General features: G+C 56.2%; 1 protein-coding gene across 1 annotated transcript; it reads right to left on the bottom strand.

The window, feature by feature from the left end:
- Positions 1–2,721: 2,721 nt before the first annotated feature.
- On the bottom strand, positions 2,722–26,199 carry LOC128975115 (ammonium transporter Rh type A-like). The gene is made up of 5 exons (XM_054391908.1): positions 26,111–26,199; positions 18,054–18,106; positions 14,446–14,965; positions 3,030–4,138; positions 2,722–2,960 (listed from the first exon to the last, which is right to left on the bottom strand). Exons 1-5 carry the CDS (start codon positions 26,197–26,199, stop codon positions 2,722–2,724), a joined length of 2,010 nt encoding a protein of 669 aa, XP_054247883.1.
- Between the last annotated feature and the right edge of the window lie 198 nt (positions 26,200–26,397).

Here is a 26,397-nt window from a genome sequence, read left to right on the forward strand (position 1 = left end):
TGTGCATGGGGAGTGTGCGTGCATGGGATGTGTGTGTGCGTGCATGGGATGTGTGTGTGCGTGCATGGGATGTGTGTGTGCGTGCATGTGCATGGGGGTGTGTGTGCATAGGATGTGTGTGTGCGTGCATGTGCATGGGAGTGTGTGTGCATGGGGAGTGTGTGTGCATGTGATGTGTGTGTGTGTGCATGGGATGTGTGTGTGCGTGCATGTGCGTGGGGGTGTGTGTGCATAGGATGTGTGTGTGCATGCATGTGCGTGGGGGTGTGTGCATGGGGAGTGTGTGTGCATGGGATGTGTGTGTGCATGCATGTGCATGGGATGTGTGTGTGCATGGGATGTGTGTGTGCATGCATGTGCGTGGGGGTGTGTGCATGGGGAGTGTGTGTGCATGGGATGTGTGTGTGCATGCATGTGCATGGGATGTGTGTGTGCATGGGATGTGTGTGTGCATGCATGTGCGTGGGGGTGTGTGCATGGGGAGTGTGTGTGCATGGGATGTGTGTGTGCATGCATGTGCATGGGATGTGTGTGTGCATGGGATGTGTGTGTGCATGCATGTGCGTGGGGGTGTGTGTGCATAGGATGTGTGTGTGCATGCATGTGCATGGGGGGTGTGTGTGCATGCATGTGCATGGGGAGTGTGTGCGTGCGTGCATGGGGAGTGTGTGCTTGCATGCATGTGCATGGGTGTGTAGATGTGATTTTGGCATGCAGAGGGGGGTGTGCCCATGAGCTTGTATGTGTGCATGGATCTGTGCATGTAATTTGTGTGTGTGCATGCATGTGCACGGGTGTGTGGATGTGATTCTGGCATGCAGAGGGGTGTGCATGTCTGTGTGGCTGGGACCTGGCTGTGCATGATTCCTCTCCATGGCTGCTTCCCGAGGTGGTGCCTGCAGCTCCCAGTGCCCCCAGCCCTCTTCACCCTCCTCCCTGACTCCAGAGCTGACTCCAGAGCTGAGTGTTGGAGCTGCCAGGCCTTGGCACAGGGGGAATCAGCAGAGCTGGGATGCTGCCCATCCAGGCCTGATGGTGCTGCAGCTCCCTGGGTGGCTGCTGACTTCCGTGGCTCTGGATGCCCAGCAGGAGCTGGCAGTGATTGGGACCTGGCCAGAGTCTGCTCCTGCTCCATGCCGTGGGTCCAAGCAGTGCCTTGGCATGGGGCACATCCATGCCAAGTAGCTGGGGGGCCACCAGAGATCAACTGGGGGCTGGTGGGGACGAGGTTGCTTCCCACCACTGTGTCCCCTGGTCCTGCTGCTGGGGGCCAGGCTGCCTCCCAGTGCCACGTGCCCCAGCCCTGCTGCTCATCCTGCAGCACCTGGGGACCCACTGGGGTGCTGCGGGGGGCTGCATGGCTGTGGGGCAGGATTCCTTTGTAAGAACTCTGCAATATTTTATTCTAACAATTAACAAACACACCCTGCCCCCCCTCCGGCCCCCCTCCCCCCCGAGCCTGTTTGTGATTAGTGGAGGGTGAATTCCCCAGCCTTGCTCTGCCTGGGGCCACGCTGGGCGCTGGGGATCCAGCCCCAGCTCAGCGTTGGGGACCCCCAACCGTGCACCCAGAGGCCCCCACTCCCAGTACTTGGTAGGATTTTGGTTGCTCGACCTCCCTTGAGCATTGCTGGCATCGGGGCAGCAGTGACTCACGGGTGCTGGGGGGGCTGTGAATCACTGCCCTGGCTCCCCGGGCAGGATGCGGCCCTGGGCTCGCAGCTTCACCACATGCCAGCTGCAGACCGCAGGCTTTGTCCTCCACGGGGTGGAAGCGGCTGGCTGCCCAGGGTGGGATTGGATGGGATGGGGTTGCTGCTCTTCCTTGGGGGCCCTCAGCATTCTGGGATGCTGGCACGGCTTGCCCAGCTTCAGGGTGGGATGAGGGTGCTGTGGGGTGTGGGCTCTTCCTCCATCCCAGCTCTCTGCCAGGCTTCTCGCCACGCTCAAGCTGTGTCCTCACTGCTGTGTGCTGCACTGGTCGTGAAAAAGCTGTTCCCTCCCTTTAGAAGCTATCCTGGAGAGCAGATTATCCAGCACAGGTTAGCAAACCCTCCTCAAATCCCTTGCTGGGGCCAGCTCAGCCCAGCCCACCTCACCGCATCGCTGCCCTTCCATTCTCCAGGCAGTGGAGGCCAAGGCTCTGGCTCAGTGCTGTGGCTGGAGTTGGCAGCGAGCTGTACACTGCCCGTCCTGAGCAGGAGATGGAGCCAGGGCATGGGATGGACACCTGTGGGTGATGCCACCCTCTGGAGATCAGGATGGGCACTTGTGGGTGATACCACCCTCCAAAGGTGAAGCAGCTGGTGCTGGTGCCCTGTGTTGGGCCATCTGAGTCAGCCACAGGTAATAAGCTGTCCTGGGTTTGTTTCTCCGGATGTTGCTGGGGATGGAGGGATCCTGGGACTGGCCAGGGCAGAAGAGAGGGGTTGTAGCCACAGGGCTGGAGGCTGGAGGAAGGATCCATGCCATGGTGCTGCCTCAGCCCTGCCAGCATCCTCAGCAGCTGGAGCCAGAGGTGAGGTAGAGAGGTCTAAGAGCTGTGTGCAGGGAGCTGTTGGGTCATGGCTGGGCTTGATGATCTCTTCCAGCCAGGCGATTCTGATACTCTGGGTGATTCTGTGTGTGGGCACAGCCACCATCTCCTGCCCTCTGCTCCCTGCCAGTGCTGGGAGCAGAAGGAGCCAACCCCTGAGCCATTCACCCTGCCCTCCCTGGTGCCTAAGTTCTCTCCTTCAGAGCCAGGGCTCCTTCCTCCATGGTGCCACCTGGCTCCAGGCTCTCAGCCTGACCCTGGATGCTAAAATTCAGTGAGTCCTCAAAGCAGTGCTGCTCAGGTGGCTGTGCCAGGCAGGGCAGCCGGAGCATGGCACCTGTCAGCAGCCCGGCAAGCAGCGAGCCACCAACAGCCACTGCCAGCCCTGCTGCCTGGCACAGCGCCTGCCTGCCTGCCCCACGCTCTCCCCACTGCCCCACTGCCCCCTCGCTGGCATTGACCCCGGCAGGAGACACCTGAGAGAAGGGGGAGCTGGAGGTGTCCTTGGGCGTCACCAGGACGACCACGGCGCTGGCCACGGCGCCAAGGATGCCAGGCAAGCCGTGGAGGTTGTGGATGCCACAGTGGTCCTGCAGTATGAGCTTCCTCGTCAGGAGAGGGCTGAGGAAGTTGAAGCCCAGCACACAGACCGTGGCCGAGAGGCTGCCCAGGGCCAGGGCAGCCACGGGTGGCACGGCCATGTCGGCCACAGCACCAATGGCCACCCCCGCGGCCAGGCTGCCGTTCTGCAGGTGGCCAGGCCTGAGCTTGCCCTCCTCCAGCAGGCTGGAGGCCACCACCGTGGTCACAGCGCTCGCACTCATGGCCAGGATGGTGTTGAGGATGGCACGGTGCTGGGCATCTCCTGGCCGGCAGAGGACAGCCACGAAGCTGGGCCAGAACACCCAGAGGATGAGAGTCCCCAGCAGGGACGAGAGCTCGGAGCGGGGGGTTGGGGTCTCCTTGGGGTGCAGCGGGCGCCGCCCCGCCCCGAACAGAGCCTTGGACAATCCCAGGCCGAAGTAGCAGGAGAAGACGTGGATGGTGATGGTGCCCCCCACGTCCAGGACCCCTAGATGGGTGACAACGAGCCACTCACTGGCGAGGTAGATGGGGACCTCCCAGGCAGCCACAAGGAGGAGCTGGCAGAGGCTGGTCCTGCCCAGGACAGCCCCCACGGAGATGAGCACTGTCACGGCAGCAAACTCAGCCAGGAGGAGGCTGTGCAGGTCCAGGTGGATCTGGCCGTGGTGGAGGTGGTGGAGCAAGCCCTGCACCACCAGTGCCCACTGCATGCAGAAGTTGAGCAGAAGGAAGTTGTGGGTGAGGACACTGAGCCCATAGCGTGGCAGGAAGGTCAGCAGGAGCCCCAGCCCCACCACCAGCATCACCTGGATGTCCTGGAAGAGGTGGTAGGTGCTGTAGAGCTGCTTGGCCACCAGGCTGGCATCCTCCACCGGCGCTGAGGGCTCCTCATAGGTGACGAAGAGGGCGAAGAAGAGGAGCAGGGCACCCTGGAAGAGCCCCAGGGAGAGTGGCAGGAGGTGGCAGGGGCGGGCAGGAGGGTGTGTGGCCATCAGGGGCTGGTGGCCAGCGAGGTGGCTGGGCAGGGGGCAGCAGCCTGGCAGCACTCACAGGGTGAGCTCTGCTCACTCCTGCATCGAGGCTTTTATGGCCACAGTTAATTCTTAACCAAAGATAAAAGTTTATGTGCCAGAAGAGGAGGTTTCTCCCCCTCCTTTCTTTAAACATAACGCCCATGAATGACCCACCAGCTCCTCTGGCCACTACCAAAGTGGACATCAGGGGGGTGTGCTTTTGAAGGGACACAAGAAGAAAATGCTGTGGGGCAAGAGGAGGAAGAAGGACAAGCTGCAAGGAGCAGGCCAGGGATGAAAGTACCATGACCACCCCCACTCCCCACCCCCACCTAGCAGCTGGCACTTCCACCACCGAGGGAGGTGCTGGAGGCCTCATCCCTGGAGGCAGTCAAGATCAGGCTTGTTGGGGCTGTGAGCAACCTGATCTGGTTAGGGATGTCCCTGCTGAACTGCAGGGATGGCCTTGAAAGATCCCTTCCCACCCAGTGCATTCCTTGTTTCCATGATTCTATGACCACCTGGAGTGATTCTTGGAGCTCAAACTTCCCTCAACTCCCAATTTGGCTCTGCCATATCCCACCTGGGGACAGCTCCAGCACCACCACCAACCCCACACTGCAGCAGGATGATGCTTGTTTCGTTCAGGAAGGTTGGGGTTTTTTCTGCAGAGCATTATAAAACTCTAAAATCTGGGCCAGAAAGATGATTTATATATATTTTTTTATTGCAGGTTTCAGTTGGAAGTTCATTAACAACCAAAAAAGTGAGAAAAAACAAAACCCCAGAGCAGCCCAAGCAGCTACCCTGAAGTTTCTGGGTCACTCCTTCATGTGACATTTTTGCCAGTGAACGTCTGGAGGAGAAAGAAGTAAAAAAGAAGAAAAACACTAAAAAATAAAAAAAAAAGAAGAAAAAAGTTAAAATATATGAGAACCACAAGAACAAAAGGCAGAAGGGTTGGTAAATATTTGTTCCAGAGAGAAGATATTTTTGTGCTGTCCCTGATCTCAACACCCCTGCCGCGGGCGCTGGCTCCGCACCGCTCTTCGTCATTGTTGCTGGAGGATGAGGCAGGCGAGGGCGCAGAATGGGAAACAATTGTTGAGTAAGCTCTGTCAGGGCTCCTCTGCCAAAGCCTCCCCAGCCACTCTGCAACCCCAAGATGCTGGAGCTGAGGGCAAATGTGTGGAAGAGAGATGCTGTGAGGCAGTGCCGTGGAAGGGGCAAGGAGGAGGCTGTGTTGAGTTCCTGCTGTGGGCAGTGGTGGTGGGGGAGGTTTGAGGGGGCTGGCAGAGTGGGATTGGGAGGATTTGTCCATCCATAATGTGGAGCTGGGGAACGGTCTGGAGAAGTTTGGTGAGGAGCAGCTGAAGGAGCTGGGGGTGTTCAGCCTGGAGAGAAGGAGGCTGAGGGGAGACCTTCTGGCTCAGTACAGCTCCTTGGAAGGAGGCTGGAGCCAGGTGGGGGTTGGCCTCTTCTGCCATGGAACAAGCAACAAGACAGGAGGAAATGGCCTCAAGTTGCCCCAGGGGAGGTTTAGGTTGGACATGAGGAGCAATTTCTTCCCCAGAAGGATTGTTAAGCTCTGGAACAGGCTGCCTGGGGCAGTGGTGGAGTCTCCAGTCCTGGAGGGGATTCAAGGCTGTGGAGATGTGGTGCTGAGGGCCATGGTTTGGTGGTGCCCTGGCAGTGCTGGGGTAGGGGTTGGACTCTGTGACCTTAAAGGTCTCTTCTGCCCAAAACCATTCTGTGATTCTATCATTTTATGTCTCTGCTCCATCACTGGTAATTCTAACAGCAGCAAATGCTCCTGTCAGGAGCCCTTGGCTAAGGAAATGTGGGGCTGTGGTCCCCAGAGTGCTGTATGGTTCTCCCCGGTGTCCCCTGAGATGGCATGGAACCAGTGGGCAGATGCTGCCATTGCTCTTCCCCATGCCTGCATTGCGGGCACAGTCCAGCCCAGCTCCCATGGCTGCTGCTGGCTCTCACTTCAACCAGGGATGAGAGGACATGGGATGAGGGAACACAGGCAAAGCCTTCCACCACATTTTGCTGGTGTAAAGACAGAGAAAGATGATTTCAGGCCCAGGATCGCTCCCAATGAACCCCAAATGGATTTCCAAGGGGACATCCTGGAGCAGGGAAATCTCTTTGAGGGTTTACTCAAAGGGGGCAGGTGAGATAAAACCCCAGGGTGATACTCAGGGCAGGTGTTGCTCCTGAAATGGAGGAGCTGGGCTGCTTTTGAAGAGCTGGGGGAAGAGTTTTGGTCTTGGCTAATGAAGGGAGATGGATGTGAGCAGGGGCAGAGCTCACCTTGGGGTGCCAGGCACCAAGGTGCCCTCTTCTACACACTCATTCCCCTCTTGCTGCCCCACATCAGCTCAGCCCTCCCCTTCCCACTTCAACCTGGAACATTCAAAGGTGAGATTAAATAAGACACTAAAAGAAAAAGCTTTTGAGCAGGACTCAACCAGTAGAGTGCTTCCAAGGTGGCAAGGTTGTGGAAGAGGAGGAGGAAGATGCTGGAGGAGCCACAGCCTCCTGGTGCATCATTGAACATAGGTAGTTCCAATTAAACACAAGGAAGAACTCCTTTAGTTTGAAGGTGATGCAGCCCTGGAGCAGGCTGCCCAGAGAGGTGGTGGAGCCTCCCTCTCTGGAGACATTCCAAACCTGCTTGGCCATGTTGCTATGTGACCTTCTCTAGGTGACCCTGCCTTGGCTTGGGCTTAGACTGGATGATCTCCAGAGATGCCTTCCAATCCCTTGTCACCCCAGCACTGCCAGATCTGATGGAGAGGACAAGCGTCATCTTGGGAGGTTTGAGGTTTAAAAGCCTTCCTGGATGCAGCCATCACCTGTGGCAAGGTCTGGGGGCACTGGGAGATTGGTGTGACCTCAGTGGGTCAGCAGATGCTGCCTTGGGGCATGCAGGGAAGCCACACTGGGCTGGGTGCTTGGGGACAGGGATGCCCTGGGAAGTGCCAAGGCTCCTTTCCTTGTCTCAGTCAGAGGGTGGTAATGAGGGCAGGCTCAGTGGGATGTCCTTGACCATGTGCTCTTTTTCCACCTGGATAGCTTTTCTTTGGCAGCATTCAGGGATTTGGGACCCCAGAGGGGCAGAAGCCAACAGAGGGACCCACAGCCCCTCACACCCCCAGCCTGTGGGGCTGGCACACAGGCACACACAGAGATGAGGACCCACCTCCCCCTTTGCCAAGCTGCTGGGTACCCCCATCCCCTTCCCTTGGGACAGAGGCTATCCCATTTAGCCTCCCTGTTCCCAAACCAGATGAAGTGCAAAGAGCAGTGATGCCCAAATGCTCCCTGGACCAAGGACCCCACTGCAGGGGGGGTAAAACCTGCTGGGGTGCAGATTAACAAATAACCTTTATGGCACCCATAAAAAAAGGTCGAAGTTTGAGAGGTCGTTGGGAAGGTAAAAGTTCCCCCTAGCCCTGGAGCACCCCTGAAGGGAGCAAATAATTAACCCCAGGGTGCAAGGTGTGCCAGGGGGATGCCATGGTCCTCCTGGTGAGGAAGGTCCCGGCCCTCCAGTAACATTTTCCAGGCACAGTTTTCTTTGGGCACTGATGGAGCTGGGCTTGAGGAAGCATCTGGCAAGGGCTAGGGTGGGGAGGGGAGCACTGAATTGCACCCCCCACAGCCCCCTTTCACTGTGTGGGCAGTGGTTTTATGGCAGGGAGGGGGACTGGGGAACCATTTTAGCATGATCCACACTGAGACTGCTCGAGGAGTTCCCTGCTGAGGGCTCTGGATACAAAGAAAAAGCTGAATTAAGCGAGGGTCATATAAGGCAACAGGATCTGCCAGAGCCCAGCCAACGTTCGCTGGCAGGAGCCAGTCCGTGGCACCGGGAGCAAACACTCCTGCAAATTTAACAAATCCCTCTGGTCTAGAAAGTCATGTACAAGAAATTACTAATGAAGGGATCTAGTCTGCTCTGGATTTCCAGACGCTGGGCATGCTCCCACTGCCTTTTTTTTTTTTTTTGCAGGCCATATAAGTCCATGGATCTGAATCCTGGGTGCTAGAGAGCAGGAGGATTGTTCTGATCCTCTTTGTCTGACCCTCCTGCGTCAGACCAGGGGATGCTCAGCCCAGCCCGGGTGGCAGCGGCTGGATCCTGCAGCTCTGCAGGGCTGGGGCTGGCCAGAGAAGGTTTGGGAATGTTGTGGTGGCACTGGGGTAGCTGGGGGCTCCCAGCCTGTGGTGATGTGCTGGCACCCAGGGACGGGTGCAGGAGCTTCAGCTTCATCCCTGGTGGGTGTGCTGGTATCCACAGAAGGGTGCTGCGGACCTGCTGGGCGAGAAGGACTAGGAACTCCAACTTAGTCCCCGTAGTGTGGCTGGGTGCTCCAGCCTTGTGGCAGTGCTCTGGCACCCATGGATGGGTGCTGGGGACCTGCTGCTAGGCAGGAAGGTGCAGGAGCTCTAACTTCATACCTATGGGGTGGTTGGGTGCCCCCAGCCTGTGGTGACGTGCTGGCACCCAGGGATGGGTGCTGTGGACCTGCTGGGCAAAAAGGAATAGGAACTCCAGCTTAGTCCCCGTAGGATGGCTGGCTGCTCCAGCCTTGTAGCAAGGTGCTGGTACCCAGGGATGGGTGCTGAGGGTCTGCTGCTGGGCAGAATGGAGCGGGAGCTCCGGACTCCCCTACGCAGGGAATCGAGCAGATGCCCAGGTCAGACGCTGCGTGGTCAGGAGAGAATTGCCGACAGCACCTCCCAGCCACACCACCGCTCCTCTCTTCACCGCCCTTTCCAGCCTGGAGCATGCCGAAATTCCCTGTTCCTTACAAATCCTGCTGTCAGTCTGGGCTACCCCACGGAGCTTCTCCTGGCTCCTGCTCCAGCTGTTCCGTAGGTGCCACACAAACCTGTCCTTCTGCTGCCCGAGCGAGCCGGCAGCGAGCGCCGAGCGCATTTTAAACGCTCCTGGTCCGACTCTGACCCCAGGAGCTCCGGCGCTGGTTGTCAGGCGGTGGGAAGGTGGCCAACCCCTGCTTCCCTTCCAATGCCTCCTTCCCAAACCCCTCACAACCGGGTCCTACCGGGGAGAGGAGAGGAGCAGGGGAGGCGGGGGGACAAAGACAAACAGACGTCACGGTGGCATCACGCGGTCCAAGTGGCCTTCTCCATGTTGTTAGCACATTGTGTAACACACCATGTGCAGGGGACCCCACAGGCATGCACTCCCCAACAGCCCAGCTGAGGGGGAGGGGGGGGGGTAGAAAGAGAGGGGAAGAAAAAAAAAAGAAGAGAGAAAAAAAAAGAAAAAAAAAAAAAAGGAAGCAATTGAAGCTTTGAATCTTTCTCTTTAAAATGTTCTCATGGCTTCATTCGAATCCGCAGCCACAGAGGCTTTGAAGAGCCAGGGTATAAGGACGGAAACATCTGGGAAAATTAGAATTAATGAAAACATAATTCCCAAGACTAAAGGGAAGATTAATCCTGCCTCACCACTTGTGTGTTCCACAGCTTTTCCCCAGCTCGTAATGCTGAACTTTATTAAATTGCCCTCAGCCCAGTTTTCCTTTTTCTCTCTCCCTCCCCTATTGAGCCCAACATGAGAGGACGGTGCCAAACTTAACGATCACCAACTGTGCCAGGCAGCCCAGGCAGGAGCCTGCCCCACTGCAGCACAACTCCCCTGCACCCAGCTGGGCACCCATAAAGGTCCTTGGGCGGGGGTGCTCTGGGTGCTGTACCCCAGTGGGGCTGCACCTGCTCCTGTGTGTGTTTCTGAGATGAAGAGGTGCTGGTGAATGAAAGAATAAATGAATAAATTGGGTGAGTTGCCAGGCCAAGTGCTGGGCCCTGTCATTGGGTCACAACAAGCCCCCAAAGGCTCCAGGCTTGGGGCAAAGTGGCTGGAAACTGCCCAGCAGAAAAGAACCTGGGGATGCCCAGGGTGTGCCCAGGTGGCCTGGATCAGCAATGTTGTGGCCAGCAGGAGCAGGGCAGGGATTGTTCCTCTGGACTCAGCACTGGTGAGGCCACAATTCAAATCTGGGACTCAGTTCTGGGCCACTCATTCCAAGAAGGACATTGGGGTGCTGGAGCAGGTCCAGAGAAGGGCAAGGAAGCTGGGGAAGGGTCTGGAGAACAGGGCTGGGGAGGAGCAGCTGAGGGAGCTCTGGGGATGTTCAGCCTGGAGAAAAGGAGGCTGAGGAGAGAGCTTCTGGCTCTGTACAGCTCCCTGAGAGGAGGCTGGAGCCAGATCGGGGTTAGTCTCTTCTCGCAATGGAGAAGTGATAGGATGAGAGGAAATGGCCTCAAATTATACCAAGTGAGGTTTAGGTTGCACATGAGGCATAATTTCTTCCCCAAAAGGATTGTCAAGCCCTGGCCCATGCAGGGAAGATGCTCTTGGAAGACAGCCCCTTTGCCTTTGTAAAATACTGCAGCAAATTCTTCTTAACCTGGGGCAGTGATGCCATCAAAGTTCTCGTTTGCTCTGTCCATGTAGGAAAAGGTCTCATTTGCCCCACACGTGGGAGACAAGAGCTCATTTGCTCCATGAACAAAGAGAAAAGAGATCATTTCCCCACCCCCCTCCTCCCCGAGCAAAGCAGGGGGCAACATGGACAAAGGAGGGGGCAACATGCCCTGGCCACCCCCTACAGAAGAGGAAGCTCCCAAGGGACATGAGGGGACCCCTCTCCCTCCTTCCCATGCTCTGCTCCTGCTTGTTTCCCAGAGAGGAAATCAGCAACCTGGGTATTATTTCTTTTTCTTTTTCCCTTTTCCCCGCTCTGTGCATGTGGGGGGTGCCAGCAGGGGCCGGGTGCCAGTGGGGCTAGGTGGGAGGTGTTCATCCCCAGCGGCAGCTTGGTGAGGGGACACGACACAATGTTGGTGATGGCCTATGGTGCTCAAAGCCACATTGTGTGAGAGAGGAGGAGATGGATGAAGGTCACATCCTGCCCCTCTTCCGGTGCCCGGCACCAGGAAAAAGCTGTGCCTTGTAAATATAAAAATAAACAACAAACTCTGCCCCACCCCCCAACTTACCACCCCCCCTACCCCGAGCCTCTGAAGAAAACAACAACAGCCCTGGTGGTATCTCAGCCACCTGCTAGAGGAAGTGATTTCTCATAGAGGCAGGAAACTGGGGGGCTAATTAAATCTGGGGTCAAAGAACATAAAAGGAGAACCAGGTTTCGTTAGGAGTCCTGGAGCAGGGGTGGGAGGGGTAAGCCTGACAGGGCTGTGAGTGCCTCCATGGAGTGGTGTTTTGGTGGGGTTGAAGGGTGCCAGCAGGTATTTTCTCTCTGGGGTGGGTTGTGTGGCATCAGTGAGTAGATGTGGCACTTCGGGTCATGGTCATGGAGGTGATGGGTAGAAGGTTGGGCTTGATGATCTTAGAGGGCTTTGCAACCTTACTGATTCTGTGATCTTTCTCCTGCCAGTAAGTCTACAAGTGATGGTGGTGGCACCAAGGCAGCGGTACACTGGGGGAGTCCCCAACATCCCTGTTCTTCCCCACGAGTGGAGAAAGAAGCCTGGGGAGCATCACACTCAGACCTACAAGAGTCTCCCCAGCTTCCAGAGCATCCCCAGTGTTCAGAGGGTCCCCAGCGTTCAGAGTGTCCCCAGCGTTCAGGAGTGTCCCCAGCATTCAGAGCATGCCCAGCGTTCAGAGCGTCCCCAGCTTTCAGAGCATCCCCAGTGTTCAGAGCGTCCCCAGCGTTCAGAGCATCCCCAGTGTTCAGAGCATCACCAGCGTTCAGAGCGTCCCCAGCTTTCAGAGCATCCCCAGCGTTCAGAGCATCCCCAGTGTTCAGAGCATCCCTAGTGCTCAGTGTCCCCAGCGTTCAGAGCATCCCCAGCATTGAGAGTAACTCCAGCGTTCAGAACATCGCTAGTGCTCAGCGTCCCCAGCATTTAGAGCATCCCCAGCGTTCAGAGCATCCCCAGCGTTCAGGGCATCCCCAGCATTCTAAGTGTCCCCAGCATTTAGAGCATCTCCAGCGTTCAGAGCGTCGCAAGCGTTCAGTGCATCCCCAGCGTTCAGAGCATGCCCAGTGTTCAGAGCATCCCCAGCGTTCAGAGCATCCCCAGCGTTCAGTGCATCCCCAGCGTTCAGAGCATCCCCAGTGTTCAGAGCATCTCCAGCGTTCAGAGCGTCCCTAGCGCTCAGCGTCCCTAGCGTTTAGAGCATCCTCAGCATTCAGAACATGCCCAGTATTCAGAGCATGCCCAGTGTTCAGAGCATCCACAGCGTTCAGAGCATGCCCAGTGTTCAGAGCATCCCCAGCGTTCAGAGCATCCCCAGCGTTCAGAGCATCCCCAGCGTTCAGTGCATCCCCAGCGTTCAGAGCATCCCCAGCGTTCAGGGCATCCCCAGTGTTCAGAGCGTCCCCAGCATTTAGAGCATCCCCAGCGTTCAGGGCATCCTTAGTGCTCAGCGTCCCCAGCTTTCAGAGCATCCCCAGCGTTCAGAGCGTCCCTAGCACTCAACGTCCCCAGCATTTAGAGCATCCGCAGTGTTCAGAGCATGCCCAGTGTTAAGAGCATCTCCAGCGTTCAGGGCATCCCTAGTGCTCAGCGTCCCCAGCGTTCAGAGCATCCGCAGCATTCAGAGCATGCCCAGTGTTCAGAGCATGCCCAGTGTTAAGAGCATCTCCAGCGTTCAGGGCATCCCTAGTGCTCAGCGTCCCCAGCGTTCAGAGCATCCGCAGCATTCAGAGCATGCCCAGTGTTCAGAGCATCCCCAGTGTTTAGAGCGTCCCCAGTGTTCAGAGTGTCCCCAGTGTTCAGAGCATCCCCAGTGTTTAGAGCGTCCCCAGTGTTCAGAGCGTCCCCAGTGTTCAGAGCATGCCCAGTGTTCAGAGCATCCCCAGCATTCAGAGCATCCCTAGTGCTCAACGTCCCCAGCATTTAGAGCATCCCCAGCGTTCAGAGCATCCCAGCGTTTCAAGCGTCCCCAGTGTTCAGTGCGTCCCCAGTGTTCAGTGCATCCCCAGTGTTCAGTGCATCCCCAGTGTTTAGAGCATCCCCAGTGTTTAGAGCATCTCCAGTGTTCAGAGCATCCCCAGTGTTCAGAGTATCCCTAGTGCTCAACGTCCCCAGCATTTAGAACATCCCCAGCATTCAGAGCATCCCCAGCGTTCAGAGCATCCCCAGTGGTCAGAACATCCCCAGCGTTCAGAGCATCCCCAGCATTCAGAGCATCCCTAGTGCTCAACGTCCCCAGCATTTAGAGCATCCCCAGCATTCAGAGCATCCCCAGTGTTCAGAGCATGGCCAGTGTTCAGAGCGTCCCCAGTGTTCAGAGCGTCCCCAGTGTTCAGAGCGTCCCCAGTGTTCAGAGCATCACCAGTGTTCAGAGCATCACCAGTGTTTAGAGCATCTCCAGCGTTCAGAGCATCCCTAGTGCTCAACGTTCCCAGCATTTAGAGCATCCCCAGCGTTCAGAGCATCCCCAGCGATCAGAGCATCCCCAGCGTTCACAGCATCCCAGCGTTTCGAGCGTCCCCAGTGTTCAGAGCATGCCCAGTGTTCAGAGCATCCCCAGCGATCAGAGCATCCCCAGCGTTCACAGCATCCCAGCGTTTCGAGCGTCCCCAGTGTTCAGTGCATCCCCGGTGTTTAGAGCATCCCCAGTGTTCAGAGCATCCCCAGCGTTCACAGCATCCCCAGTGTTTAGAGCATCTCCAGCGTTCAGAGCATCCCCAGTGTTCAGAGTATCCCTAGTGCTCAACGTCCCCAGCATTTAGAACATCTCCAGCATTCAGAGCATCGCCAGTGTTCAGAGCATCCCCAGTGTTTCGAGCATCCCCAGTGTTCAGAGCATCACCAGTGTTTAGAGCATCCCCAGTGTTCAGTGCATCCCCAGTGTTTAGAGCATCCCCAGTGTTCTGAGCATCCCCAGCGTTCAGAGCATCCCCAGTGTTTAGAGCATCTCCAGCGTTCAGAGCATCCCCAGTGTTCAGAGCATCCCCAGTGTTCAGAGTATCCCTAGTGCTCAACGTCCCCAGCATTTAGAGCATCCCCAGTGTTCAGAGCATCCCCAGTGTTTAGAGCATCCCCAGCATTCAGAGCGTCCCTAGCGCTCAGCGTCCCCAGCGTTCTGAGCATCCGCAGCATTCAGAGCATGCCCAGTGTTCAGAGCATGCCCAGTGTTCAGAGCATCCCCAGTGTTTAGAGCATCCCCAGTGTTCAGAGCGTCCCGTGTTCAGAGCATCTCCAGCGTTCAGAGCATCCCCAGCGTTTAGAGCGTCCCCAGTGTTCAGAGCATCCCCAGTGTTCAGAACGTCCCCAGTGTTCAGAGAGTACCCAGCGTTCAGAGCGTCCCCAGTGTTCAGAGCGTCCCCAGTGTTCAGGGCGTCCCCAGTGTTCAGAGCGTCCCCAGTGTTCAGAGCATCCCCAGCGTTCAGAGCATCCCCAGCGTTTAGAGCGTCCCCAGTGTTCAGAGCATCCCCAGTGTTTAGAGCATCCCCACTGTTCAGAGCATCCCCAGCGTTCAGAGCATCCCCAGCGTTCAGAGCATCCCCAGCGATCAGAGCATCCCCAGTGTTTAGAGCGTCCCCAGCCTTCAGAGCATCCCCAATGTTCAGAGCATCCCCAGCGTTCAGAGCATCCCCAGTGTTCAGAGAGTACCCAGTGTTCAGAGCATCCCCAGCGTTCAGAGCATCCCCAGCGTTCAGTGCATCCCCAGTGTTCAGAGAGTACCCAGCGTTCAGAGCGTCCCCAGCGTTCAGAGTGTCCCCAGTGTTCAGAGCATCCCCAGCGTTCAGGGCGTCCCCAGTGTTCAGAGCGTCCCCAGTGTTCAGGGCATGCCCAGTGTTTAGAGCGTCTCCAGCGTTCAGTGTCCCCAGCACCCAGCGAGATCATACGAGGTTCTTGTTTCACAAGACAGGGGATGGCATTTCCATTGTGCTCGCCGGGGATGTGTTGCAATGGGGCAGCCGCTTCCATCCTTTGTCCTCCTCCCTGCAGAGGAGGAGTCTCAGCCTGTGCCAGGGTGACCTGTCACACCCTGGCCTCCCCCATCTCAGCCACCAAACTCAGCTCTGCTGGCTGCAGCAGCCTTCCACAGAGAAGGTCCTGGCAGTGGGCATCACCCACACCACCGGCACTCTCCAACTCCAGAGGTGCCACCTTCTTACCACCACACTGGGTGCCCTTGGCTGCATGTGGGCTCCATCAAGCTGCTGTCCTACCTCAAGCTGCTCCCAGCACTGCCCTCAGGGTATCCCTGTGCCTGCTCCAGGCCTCCTGCTTCATTTTCACAACCACTTAACAAATGAGGGGCTGACTCTACCGAAGCCCAACTGTCAATCCCTGGGCTCTGGTGGTAACCTCAACTCCCATGAGATGATGCCACCATCCCTACCCTGTTCCTCTGCTTGCTCTTAGGAAGCTCTGCAGAATCCTTTGCCTTTGGGTCGGGCACTCCCAGCTCTGAGCCGTTCTCTATTCCCCAGCTGAGTTCCCTGTGCTGAATACGAAGTGACAGGGCATTGTTACCAGGAAGAATTAAAACCCAACAAAGGGGAGAGCAGCAGCAGCAGCAGCTGTAAGGAGGAGATGGAGCAAGATGGGTTGGCTGTAACCCTTCATGGGCAAGGAAGGGAGCATGGGCAGGGAACTGGTACATGGAATCCTAGAATGCATCGTTGGAAGGGACCCTCAAAGATCATATTGTCCAACTCCCCTGCAGGGATCAGGGACATGGATTCACAGAATGGTTTGGGTTGGAAGAAACCTTGAAGATCATCCAGTTCCAAACCCCTGCCATGGGCAGGGACACCTCCCACCAGCCCAGGTGTCTCAAGGCCTCATCCAGCCTGGCCTTGAACATCTCCAGGGATGAAGCATCCATGACCTCCCTGGGCAATCTGTTCCAGTGTCTCACCACCCTCCCTCTAATGAATTTCTTCCTAATTTCCAGTCTAAATCTCTCTTCTTCCAGCATCTCCAACTAGATCAGGTTGCTCAGGCCCCATCAAGTTTGACCTGGCATGCAGGCATGTCTCCAGGCATGCAGCTTCCACCACCTTTCTTGCATCCCAGCTCTACAGCCAGTGCAGGAAGGAGCAGAATGGGAGGGGAAGGTGTCCCCATCACACCCCCACCTGAAGATGCCCCAGTGCAGAACATGGACAGGACACTGAATTGTACCCTGTGGAGAAAGAGGGACTCATGCCTTGGGGGTCATAAACCAACAGGACATTTTCCCAAGATTTAGTGGTGCTGGGGAGTTCCTCAGTCCCCAGATCCCTGATGAAGGATGGGATGTGCAACATGGGGAGCACCCAGGCCTTTCCATCCCCTTATCAAACAATGGAACAGGCTCCCCTGGGAGGTGGCTGAATCCCCATCCTTGGAGGTGTTTCAAAACCACAGAGATGTGATGCAGAGGGACAGGGTTCAGCATCAGCCTTGGTAGACTTAGAGAATGGTTGGGCTCAATAATCTATGATTCTACTCCTAACTGTTTGGAAAAATTTCTTTGCTGCAAGAGTGGTCAGGGATTGGCACAGGCTGCCCAGGGAGGTGGTGGAGTCCTCATCCCTGGAGGAGTGGCCCTGGCACCTGGGGACATGGTTTGATGGCCATGGTGGTGTTGGCTTGATGGTTGGACTAGGTGATCTCAGAGGTCAACCCAAATAATTCTATGTTTCCAAGGTCCTTTCTGCAGCCACCCATGGGGATGCAGCCACCGCCCACCCCAGTGGGCTGGCCCCAGCATCCCAGCGGCGAGCGCAGTACCAGCGGCAGCGGCAGCAGTGGGATGAGGCCATGTCCCCAGCCATGGGCCTGGCTCCAGCTGGGCTCTGTTTTGTAAGGACTCCTGGGTCTCTGTGGCGCAGAGATAAGCCCAAGAATTCAGGATTGGATCCAAATATCCCGTCTGCTTCCTCCTGCCGTCCGCGCCACTCCAGCCTGCTTGTCTCATTTCCGCAGCCGCGTGCTGGGGACAGCTTCCTGTTTTCCCCCCTCCTGGCCCCGGGGAGGTGGGGATGGGGGGCTGGAGGGCTGAGGGGTGCAGGGAATAAAGGGTAGGACAATGGGTGCAGGCAGGGATGGGCAGCTGGGGGGTCAGCCTGGGGGGTCTGCGGCGGGTTCGGGGTTCCCGGGTGGTCCGGGAATGGGCTGGCAGGTGGCTGTGGTGGGGATGTGGATGCGGGGTTGAGCTGAGATTGCAGCTGAGGTTTGTTCTCTTTCCTTTGGTTGCTTCTTCTTTTACTTTGAGGGGTTTGCCGTAAACAGATTCAGGGTCCCTCCAGAGCAGCCTCTCTGTGCCAAGGTGGGGGACGGCGGTTGGAGGATAGCCTGCGTCCACCTGAGCGTCACCCCAGCATAGAAACAGGGATGGAGCTGGGTCCCAGTGCTCAGCCCAAGAACTGGGGTGGAGCCAGGTACCATTGCTCAGCCTGAGAACGGGGATGGAGATGAGCACTGGTGCTCAGCCCCAGAACCAGGATGGATCCGGGCAGCATGACCCAGCCCCAGAACGAGGATGAAGCTGAGTACAATGACCTCAGCCCAGCTACAGCGGAGCAAAGCACAAGCCTGCGGGGACTCTGCCCTCCATGGGGAGGTAAACCTCCCTTCAGCACAACTTTTTTGGGTCCCTTCAGTAAAACCACCCACCAAGGCGTGGGAGAGCAGCATCCTCATGGGACTGCCGCCACCCAGGGGCTGTGCTGCTGGGGCGGGGGAGGGGGTGGGGTGGGGGGAGCTGAGATGCTGCTTGCCCATCCCAAATCCCAGCTACAGGAAAGGAGGGATCTGCTCTGGGGCTCCGCTCGCTCTGAGCTCGACATCCACCGGCCGGTGGGCAGCCTCATGCCCTGCCCTGATTTTGGGGAAGGGAGACGGCTCTTGCCCCCCAGCTGCCGGGCCGAGTGTGAGTGTTTACTCGCCGCCTTTCTCACCGCTCGCAGCGTGGCAGGAGGCATTCAGAGGCGGCCGGAAGCGAGTGCAGCAACTGAAACAACAATGGAAGGGAAACGGAGCTCGAAAAATTCTCCGTTCATAAATCAGCTGAACTGCAGGTGATCCCCCGGCAGCAGCCAGCGAGGAAAAGCCCTGGCAGATCCTGCCCCCACTGCCACCCCAGGCAGGGATGGAAGGGAGGACTGGGGTGCTTCAGAGGGGTTCTGGGTGATGCTGGGGGTGTCCATGTGTCCAGGACTGCACATCGAGGGCTTTGGGGCAGGTGAGGTGCAAGAATTGTTGGGTTATTGAGCAGTCTTGAGAATGGTCTTGAGGAGAGGGCCTTGGTGACAAACTGCCCAGGAGCCAGCAATGGTCACTGGCAGCCCAGCAGGCAGCTGTGTGCTGAGCTGCATCCAGAGCAGGGAGAGCAGCAGTACAGGGAGGGGATTCTGCCCCTCTGCTCTGCTCTGCTGAGACCCCATCTGCAGTGTCCAGTTCTGGTGCCCCCAGCAGGAGAGGGATATAGAGCTGCTGGAGAGGGTCCAGAGGAGGCCACAAAGATGATCAGGGGCTAGAGAACCTCCCCTGTGGGGACAGGCTGAGAGAGCTGGGTCTGTTCAGCCTGGAGAAGAGAAGGCTCCAGGGAGGCCTTAGAGCAACCTTCCAGCACCTGAGGAGGCTCTAGGAGAGCTGGGGAGGGACTTGTGACAAGGGCTGGGAGTGCCAGGATGAGAGGAAATGTCTTTGAGCTGGGAGAGGGCAGATTGAGACTGGAGATGAGGAAGAAATTCTTTCCAGTGAGGGTGGTGAGACACTGGCACAGGTTGCCCAGGGAGGTTGTGGCTGCCTCCTGCCTGGAGGTGTTCAGTGCCAGGCTGGATAAGGCCTTGAGCAACCTGGGCTGGTGAGAGGTGTCCCTGCCCATGGCAGGGTCTTGGAACTGGATGAGCTTGAAGGTCCCAATCCAATTATATTTAAGCAAGTCTGGGTGGAAGAGGTGAAGCTGAGTTGGGTGGAGCTGCTTTCCATGGCAGGGTCAGTGTCACACACACACATGTGCACACACACACACACACGTGCACATGCACACAACTGCCCAGGGACATGCAGAAGAATGCAGCCAGCCTGGGAATGGGATAGGATAAGGTGGGATGGGGCACAGAGGCCATGCCCCACTGCTGTGTCACAGCTCCATGCAGCTGGCAAGGTAGGGAGATGTGTTGTGGTTCCTGAGGGGTGCAGAGCAGCCTCCATCTCTCTCTTCACCTCCTCTGCAGCTTCATATCTGCTTTTTTGGGGTGAAGGGCATAATTTTTGAAGAAGCTGAGCCAATGAGCCATGCTGCAGGAGATGCTGGGGTTAATGGGAGACAATCCAGGGCTCTCACTGGATGGGGCCGTGGCTCCTTGCTGGGATCTCATAAAGGCTTTTTCCTCCTTAGGAAAAGGAGCTGCTGTCTTGGGGTGGGCTCCTCAGAGCTGGCAACATCCCTGTAAGGGCAGGGGGGGTCATGGGCAGGGAATATCTCCCAAACCTAGCCAGGTCCTGCAGCATCTTGCTGTGGGTGAGATGGGGACCAGTTTGTACAATCCCAGGTCTTCCTTCTTCACCATCCCCTCTCTGCCAGGGCTGAGACCTAATTCTTAGAATTATAGAATCATTCAGGTTAGAAGAGACCTCCAAGCTATTCAGATCCAACCTTCTGCCCAACACCTCCATGACCACTAGACCATGTCCCAAAGTGCCACATCTATTTGGTTTTTGAACGCCTCCAGGGATGGTGACTCCACTGCCTCCCTGGGCAGCCTGTTCCAATCCCTGACCACTCTTGTAGGAAAGAAAATCTAATATGCAACCTAAACCTCCCCTGGAGCAGCTTGAGGCTATTTCAAAGGACCATCAGATGGTCCCAAAGGCAAAAGCCCTTTTCAATACCCACAAGATGGACCTGGTTGGTGCCAGCAGGCTGAGTTTTATAGCGGAGGAAAGCATCCAGTTGTGCTCCTCATGCTGGGAAAGCTGGGAGGGGTTGTGTGTCCCCTCTCTGCTGCTATCCACCCCCACTTCCCCTTCCACGATTTCCTTATCATCTCTTTGAGCAGAGCTGGAGGAGCAGGAGACCACCGTAAATAACTGCTGTGTCTTTAAGCTGTTTGGTAGGCTACAAGCAAAGGCACTCACTGAATTACAGCTTTTTAATCAAATACATGTAACCATGTCACTTAAAGTGCTCACAAATAGCAGTGAGAGCAAAAAAAAAAAAAAAAAAAAGGCAAAAAAAAACCCCCACCCCAAGCCCAACACAATTGGAAGAGCACGAGATTAAAACCAGCTGCTGGCTTACCCCCACCGCAGTTAATAGTTTTTGAATGTTCTGAATGAGAGAGAAACCAGAGCCAAGCTCCCCTTTCATGTCCATCTTTCTGATCGAGCCCTGTCAGACGAGGAGGGGCAGGGGGAAAGCTGGCCAGCCTGGCACAGAGGCAGGAGACGTGGAGGGTTCTGCTTCTTCCATCCTCTCAAGACATCTCCCTGGATGGTGGTCTTCCTGCAGCCTGGCTGAGGTTCAGCCTGGGGATGTTAGCACAGGTTGTCCAGGCTCTGAGGTGGGGAGGGATGCTGCCCTGAGACATTACCACTGCATTACATGTCCTCTTCCACCAAACTCAACCCAACTCTACCTCCTGATGCTGCTTCCTGCGAGCTGGCATCACTGCTTGTCCCTGCAGCCGCCGAGGTACCACAGTGCTCTCAGCATCCCTTCCTCCGAGCATGCCAGCCTGGTCCCTAGCACCAAGTCCTCCTACCACATGCCCTTGGGGCACACACAGCAGGACCACCTCAATGCCTACCTCCAGCCTCGCTGGTCACGGATTCCCAGCCCAGCAGTGGCTGCCAAGCAGCCCAAGCCACGCTGCTCCCCTCTAATGTAGGCTGAGGCTCATTAAGCGCAAGGCAGCGACCACCAAATATGTCAAAACACCCTGAAAATTTATTGTTTCATACCATACGTTTGAGGCTCTTGGAGTGCAGCCAGAGTTTCTCCCTCTCCACCATGGGGCCTATCTGCTGTCACCGACACTCTGGTGTATCTATAGCCCACTTGCTTTCTCTTCCTCTGGGTTTTTTTAGGCTTCTCTCCCCTCCCTCCCCCTTCTTTCTTTAACTGAAAAATACAAACAATTGATGGAAAATGTACATTTCTTCCATATGGGATGGTTGGAGCGTGGAGAGGAGCCAGGAGAGTCATTTTTAGGCAGACTCCTCTCTCTCCAATGGATGGCTGGATGGCTTCCCAGAAACGGCCCCGCGCGGCCTGGCCTGACTCTCCTGACGAGCCTCAGACAGCCTCTGACGCTCCTTCGCTGCTGGGGGGATGTGATTCAGCTCCCTGCTGGGATCAACCCCCCTCCCCACCCCACTCCGGGGCTGCTGAGAGCAGGAGCAGGGAGAGATTTCTATTGAGACCCCTGAGATGTCCCAGAAGGGCTGAGCTCAACTGTGAGGGAGGTGATGGGGAAGTTGAGTTAGGTTGGTTGTGTTGGGTTGAGTCGAGCTAGGTGGATTGGTTGGGTTGTGTTGGGTTAGGCTGGGGGAGGTTGGCTGGGTTGTGTTGAGTAAAGTTGGTCAGGAGGGGTGAGGCTGGTTAGGATGGGTTAGTTTGGTCAGGAGGGGTGAGGCTGGTTAGGATGGGTTAGATCGGTCAGGAGGGGTGAGGCTGGTTAGGATGGGTTAGATCGGTCAGGAGGGGTGAGGCTGGTTAGGATGGGTTAGGTCAGTCAGGAGGGGTGAGGCTGGTTAGGATGGGTTAGTTTGGTCAGGAGGGGTGAGGCTGGTTAGGATGGGTTAGTTTGGTCAGGAGGGGTGAGGCTGGTTAGGATGGGTTAGATCGGTCAGGAGGGGTGAGGCTGGTTAGGATGGGTTAGATCGGTCAGGAGGGGTGAGGCTGGTTAGGATGGGTTAGGTCGGTCAGGAGGGGTGAGGCTGGTTAGGATGGGTTAGGTCAGTCAGGAGGGGTGAGGCTGGTTAGGATGGGTTAGGTTGGTCAGGAGGGGTGAGGCTGGTTAGGATGGGTTAGGTTGGTTTGGATGGGTTGGTTGGATTGCCTTCCCTTGGGTTGGATTTCCTCTGGTTGGACTGGGTTGCCTTCGGCTTGGTGAGGTTATTTTGGGTGGGGTTGGCTAACGTGGGTTGGTCTGGCTTGTGCTGGGCTGGATTGGATCAGACTGTTTCATGTTGGTTTTGTCAGGTTATGTTGTGTTGGCTGTGATGGATTAGGTCTCATGGTATTGGTTGTGTTGGTTGAACTGGGGTAGGGTTAGATGGCCTCTGGAGAGCACTTCCAACTCTTCCATGACCCTTAGGCTTCTGAGTGCATCCCAGCATTGCTGGTTCAGCTCCAAAGAGGGGCACAAAGCAGCTCTGATGGCTGTCAGGTTCCTGAGAGCCACTGGGGGTGAAGAAGTCTCCAGACTCTCCCATGACTCATGCACTGAGGACCAAAGCTGCCTTCCTACGTTCAGAGGAGAGCCAGACATGGTGCTGGATGACCAGGTTCGGTACTGTGGGGCTGCCAGTGTTGGTCCCAAGGCAGGAGGAGGAATGTGAGAGCTGATGGGGGTGATGCCAGGAGCTGGGGAACCATGACCAGAGCTCTACTGATGTTGGAGAAGCTGAACCTCAGAGCAAGAGAACCCCAGAAGGAATGATTTGCAGGCTGTGCAGCCTTGCCAGGGCACACCAAGGCTCCTCGCTGGCCTCTTTTGCTTTTCTTTCACAAACCCTCTAATATTTACAACACTGTGGCCCCAGCTCTCTGCAGGCAGCTGTCCCCCCCCCCCCCCCCCCCCTCCCCCCCGCATCCAGGGAATGCCGCTGGGAAACTGCTCTGGGGCAGAGCTGGGAGAACATCCATCCCCACCCTGCGCTCCTCTGCCCTCTCCGGGCATGGCCATGGAGGAAGCGTGGCCCTTCCTGTCCTGCGAGGAGCATGGAGATTTCCAACCATTTCCTTTCCCAAACTGGGCTGCAAAACAGAAACTTGGGGAAGGTTTGAGAGCTTTTCCTCTGCTTGGTCAGGAGAGGTTGTGCTGGGAACCTTTGAAACCTTTCCCTGCATCTCAGCCCTTTCCCTTTGGGTAACCTCTCCACTCACATCTCAAAACACTTCACTTCCCACCTAAAAATAATAATAAAAAACCCCTAAACCTGGAAACTTCATTTTTATTTTTCCAAAGCTCTTTTTCTCGAGTCAGGAAATGTTTTTGGAGCCGTTTCCCAACAACAGGTTTGGTTTTGATAAATTTTCATGATGGTTTTTATTCTGATGGAAGAGGGGAAAACAAAATAAATCCCATCAGCAGCCCTGCAGCAGCTGCCTGGTGCCATGGGGTGGGGAAGCAGCACCCCCAGCATCTTCCCGTTCCCACCGATGTCCCCACCACAGGGATCTGTTGTGGTGAGCTCCCAAAATACATGGATTGAGAAGCTCTGATTCCCTCTTGACATCCCCACCAGGGTGACTTCAGTGAGGCTGTGTGGCTGTGGTGTGTGGTGGGAGTGTCCCCTCTGCTCTGCTCCCAGCCAGGGTGGCTCCAACTGTCCCAGATCCCAGCGGGTCCCTGCTGCAGCTTTGGCCTCAGGAGTGATGAGCCTGGAGATGTGAGGGGCCACTGGCACAGGCTGCTGGCATCTGGGTGATGCCATCCTGCCCCTGTGGTGCCATCAAACCCAGAACCTCCAGAAACCTGGGTGGAGAACCTCCAGCAGAAGCCACACGTGCACACGAATAAACATGTGGATACGTACTTGGATACATACACTTGGAACATCTCATGGAAACACTTGTGGATGCACACAGGGATGCACATATGGATATGCAGATGGATACACACATGGATATACACACATGGATGCATACATATGGATCCAAACACATGGATAGATGCTCATGAATACAAGCATGGAAGCAAGCATGGATACACACACATGGATACACACATGTGGACACACACACATGTGCATGCACATGAAGATGCATTCACACATATACATGCACAGAGATGTACACATGGAGACATGGATCCATATGCATGTGCCCATCTGGATGTGCAGATGTGCACACAGGGATGCAGACACACAGGGATGCAGACACACAGGGATGCACAGAGAGATGCACACACACAGGGATGCACAGAGGTTCGCACAGGGATGGCCTGGGATGCTTGCAGGGATGCACACACAGAGGGATGCACACGGACACAGACTCCATGTGCCACCCTGACAGGGGCTGCTGGCACCCACATGTGTCACCACAGAAGCAGTCCCAGTTCATGGGGCAGCGAACCCTGGGTGGCATCCACCACCCCACATGCCCAGAGAATGTGGAGCAGATGCCACCAGCCCACAAATCCCAGGCAGGATCTTGATGGTGCCTCCCCTGAACTCCTGGGAAGGCTGTCACGATGGAGCTGTCAGCATTTCCATCTACCTGTCAAATGCCTTCTCCATAGTTCTGCCATAACGACCTGCTAAGAGCCTCTTGCTCCTCCCTCCACCAGTCCAAAACCATCAGGCCTCAAGTTTTGGAGAGATTAAGTCATAAAAACCAGAAGGGGCTGCATGGTAACAGTCCCAGCCTGAGCCATAACGGCAGTGAAATCATCCCCCAAATATTCCAGCCTCATCCATTTCCAGTCCCACATCCCACCTGAGCCACCAGCATGAAATAAAACACTGGTGGATGGTTTCCTGGTCCCAGCACGGCTGGATGAGGATGGGGGCAGGGAAAGGAGCTGATGTTAAAAATGCAAAGGTTCTCCCAGTGCCCTGGAGGTGCAGGATTTGTCCTGGGAGGGCTGAGACAGTTGAGCTTCCACATGCAAGGCTGGAGCAGCTCATTCCATGCCCTAACCCTAACTAATCCCATGCTGGATTTTGTGACCTGTGTTTTGCCTTAACCATCTTTGAGCTGAGCAAACCTAAAGAGCCAAAGCCTAGTGAAGCTGGGAGAAGGTGGATTTAGCATCAAATGGAGCATGAATCACTAATGGGGGTGGTAAAAGCTTGGCAAGGAGCCAGCAGCTCTTCAAGCTCTGCTCTCCTGATGGAGCTGCACCATCACAGAATCAGTTTGGTTGGAAAAGACCAATTCCAACTATTCTCTAACTGTACCAAACCTGGTGGTAAACCATGGCCCTCAGCACTACATCTCTGCAGCTTTTAAACACCTCCAGGGACTGTGACCTAAGCAGCCTATGCCAGTGGTTTAGAGCCCCTTCAGTGAAGAATTTTCTTCTAAAGTCCAACCTAAACCTTCCTTGATGTAACTTGAGGTAATTTCCTCCCATCCTATCTCTTGTTCCTTGGGAAAAGAGACTGACCCCCACCTGACTCCAACCTCCATTCAGGGAGCTGTAGAGAGCCAGAAGGTCTCCCCTCAGCCTCCTTTTCTCTGACCTGAGCACTCCCAGCTCCCTCAGCTGCTCCTGCCTAGCTCTGTTCTCCAGACCCTCACCAACTTCCCTGCCCTTCTCTGGATCCACACCAGAGCCTCAATGTTCTTTTTGGAGTGAGGGGCTCAAAACTTGAGTACTGACTGAAGTTGTGGGCTCAGCAGTGCTGAGCACAGGGGCACAATCCCTTCTCTGGCCCTGCTGGCCACACTAGTGACAAGCACCCCTGGGGTGTTTATGGATGGGAGTGACCATCCATCACCCTGCGGTTTGCAGTCCGGAACCCACTCCAGCTCCACAGCAGCATCTTTGGCCACAAAGCGAGCCAACTCTCTACTCCCTGTCCCCATTTCTACATCAAAATGCCATTCTCAACAGTTTTACAGCTTTGGGAAGCCTCCACTCCATGCCCAGCCATGCTCCCAGTGCCTGCAAACACCCCAAACCGGGCTGCACTGGACCACATTGCTCCAGAGCGAGAAACCGCTGCCAAGAAACCACCCCAAGGATTTGTAGCCATCCTTGGGGCTCAGAGGCGAGCTGGCACAGCCAAGCTATGGGGAAAGAAGGTAATTTCTGCTGGAGAAAAATGACTTCACTCTTCCTCCACGGTGGGATCCGGCCCCACGGGGCAGCTGGGCGAGGGCCGGCGCGCGTCGCCACTTTGAAGCACAGGAAGTGATCGCATCCTCGCCTGGAAGGTACCTGGAAGCTGGGGGCTGGAAAATGAAGTCAGGGTTTTCTTTTCTTTCCCAGCCCGCTCCCCCCCCCCCCCCCCCGCCCTTGCCTCCTCATCTCCTTCCTCCCCGGCTGGAGCGGGATGAAGCTCATGGCCGGCTGCTTCCTTTCATAGTCATCGTCAGCGGCACAGGCACAGGATGCTTCT

Source organism: Indicator indicator, chromosome 24 (assembly GCF_027791375.1).
Source record: "Indicator indicator isolate 239-I01 chromosome 24, UM_Iind_1.1, whole genome shotgun sequence".
In the NCBI taxonomy this organism is placed as follows: Eukaryota; Metazoa; Chordata; class Aves; order Piciformes; family Indicatoridae; genus Indicator; species Indicator indicator.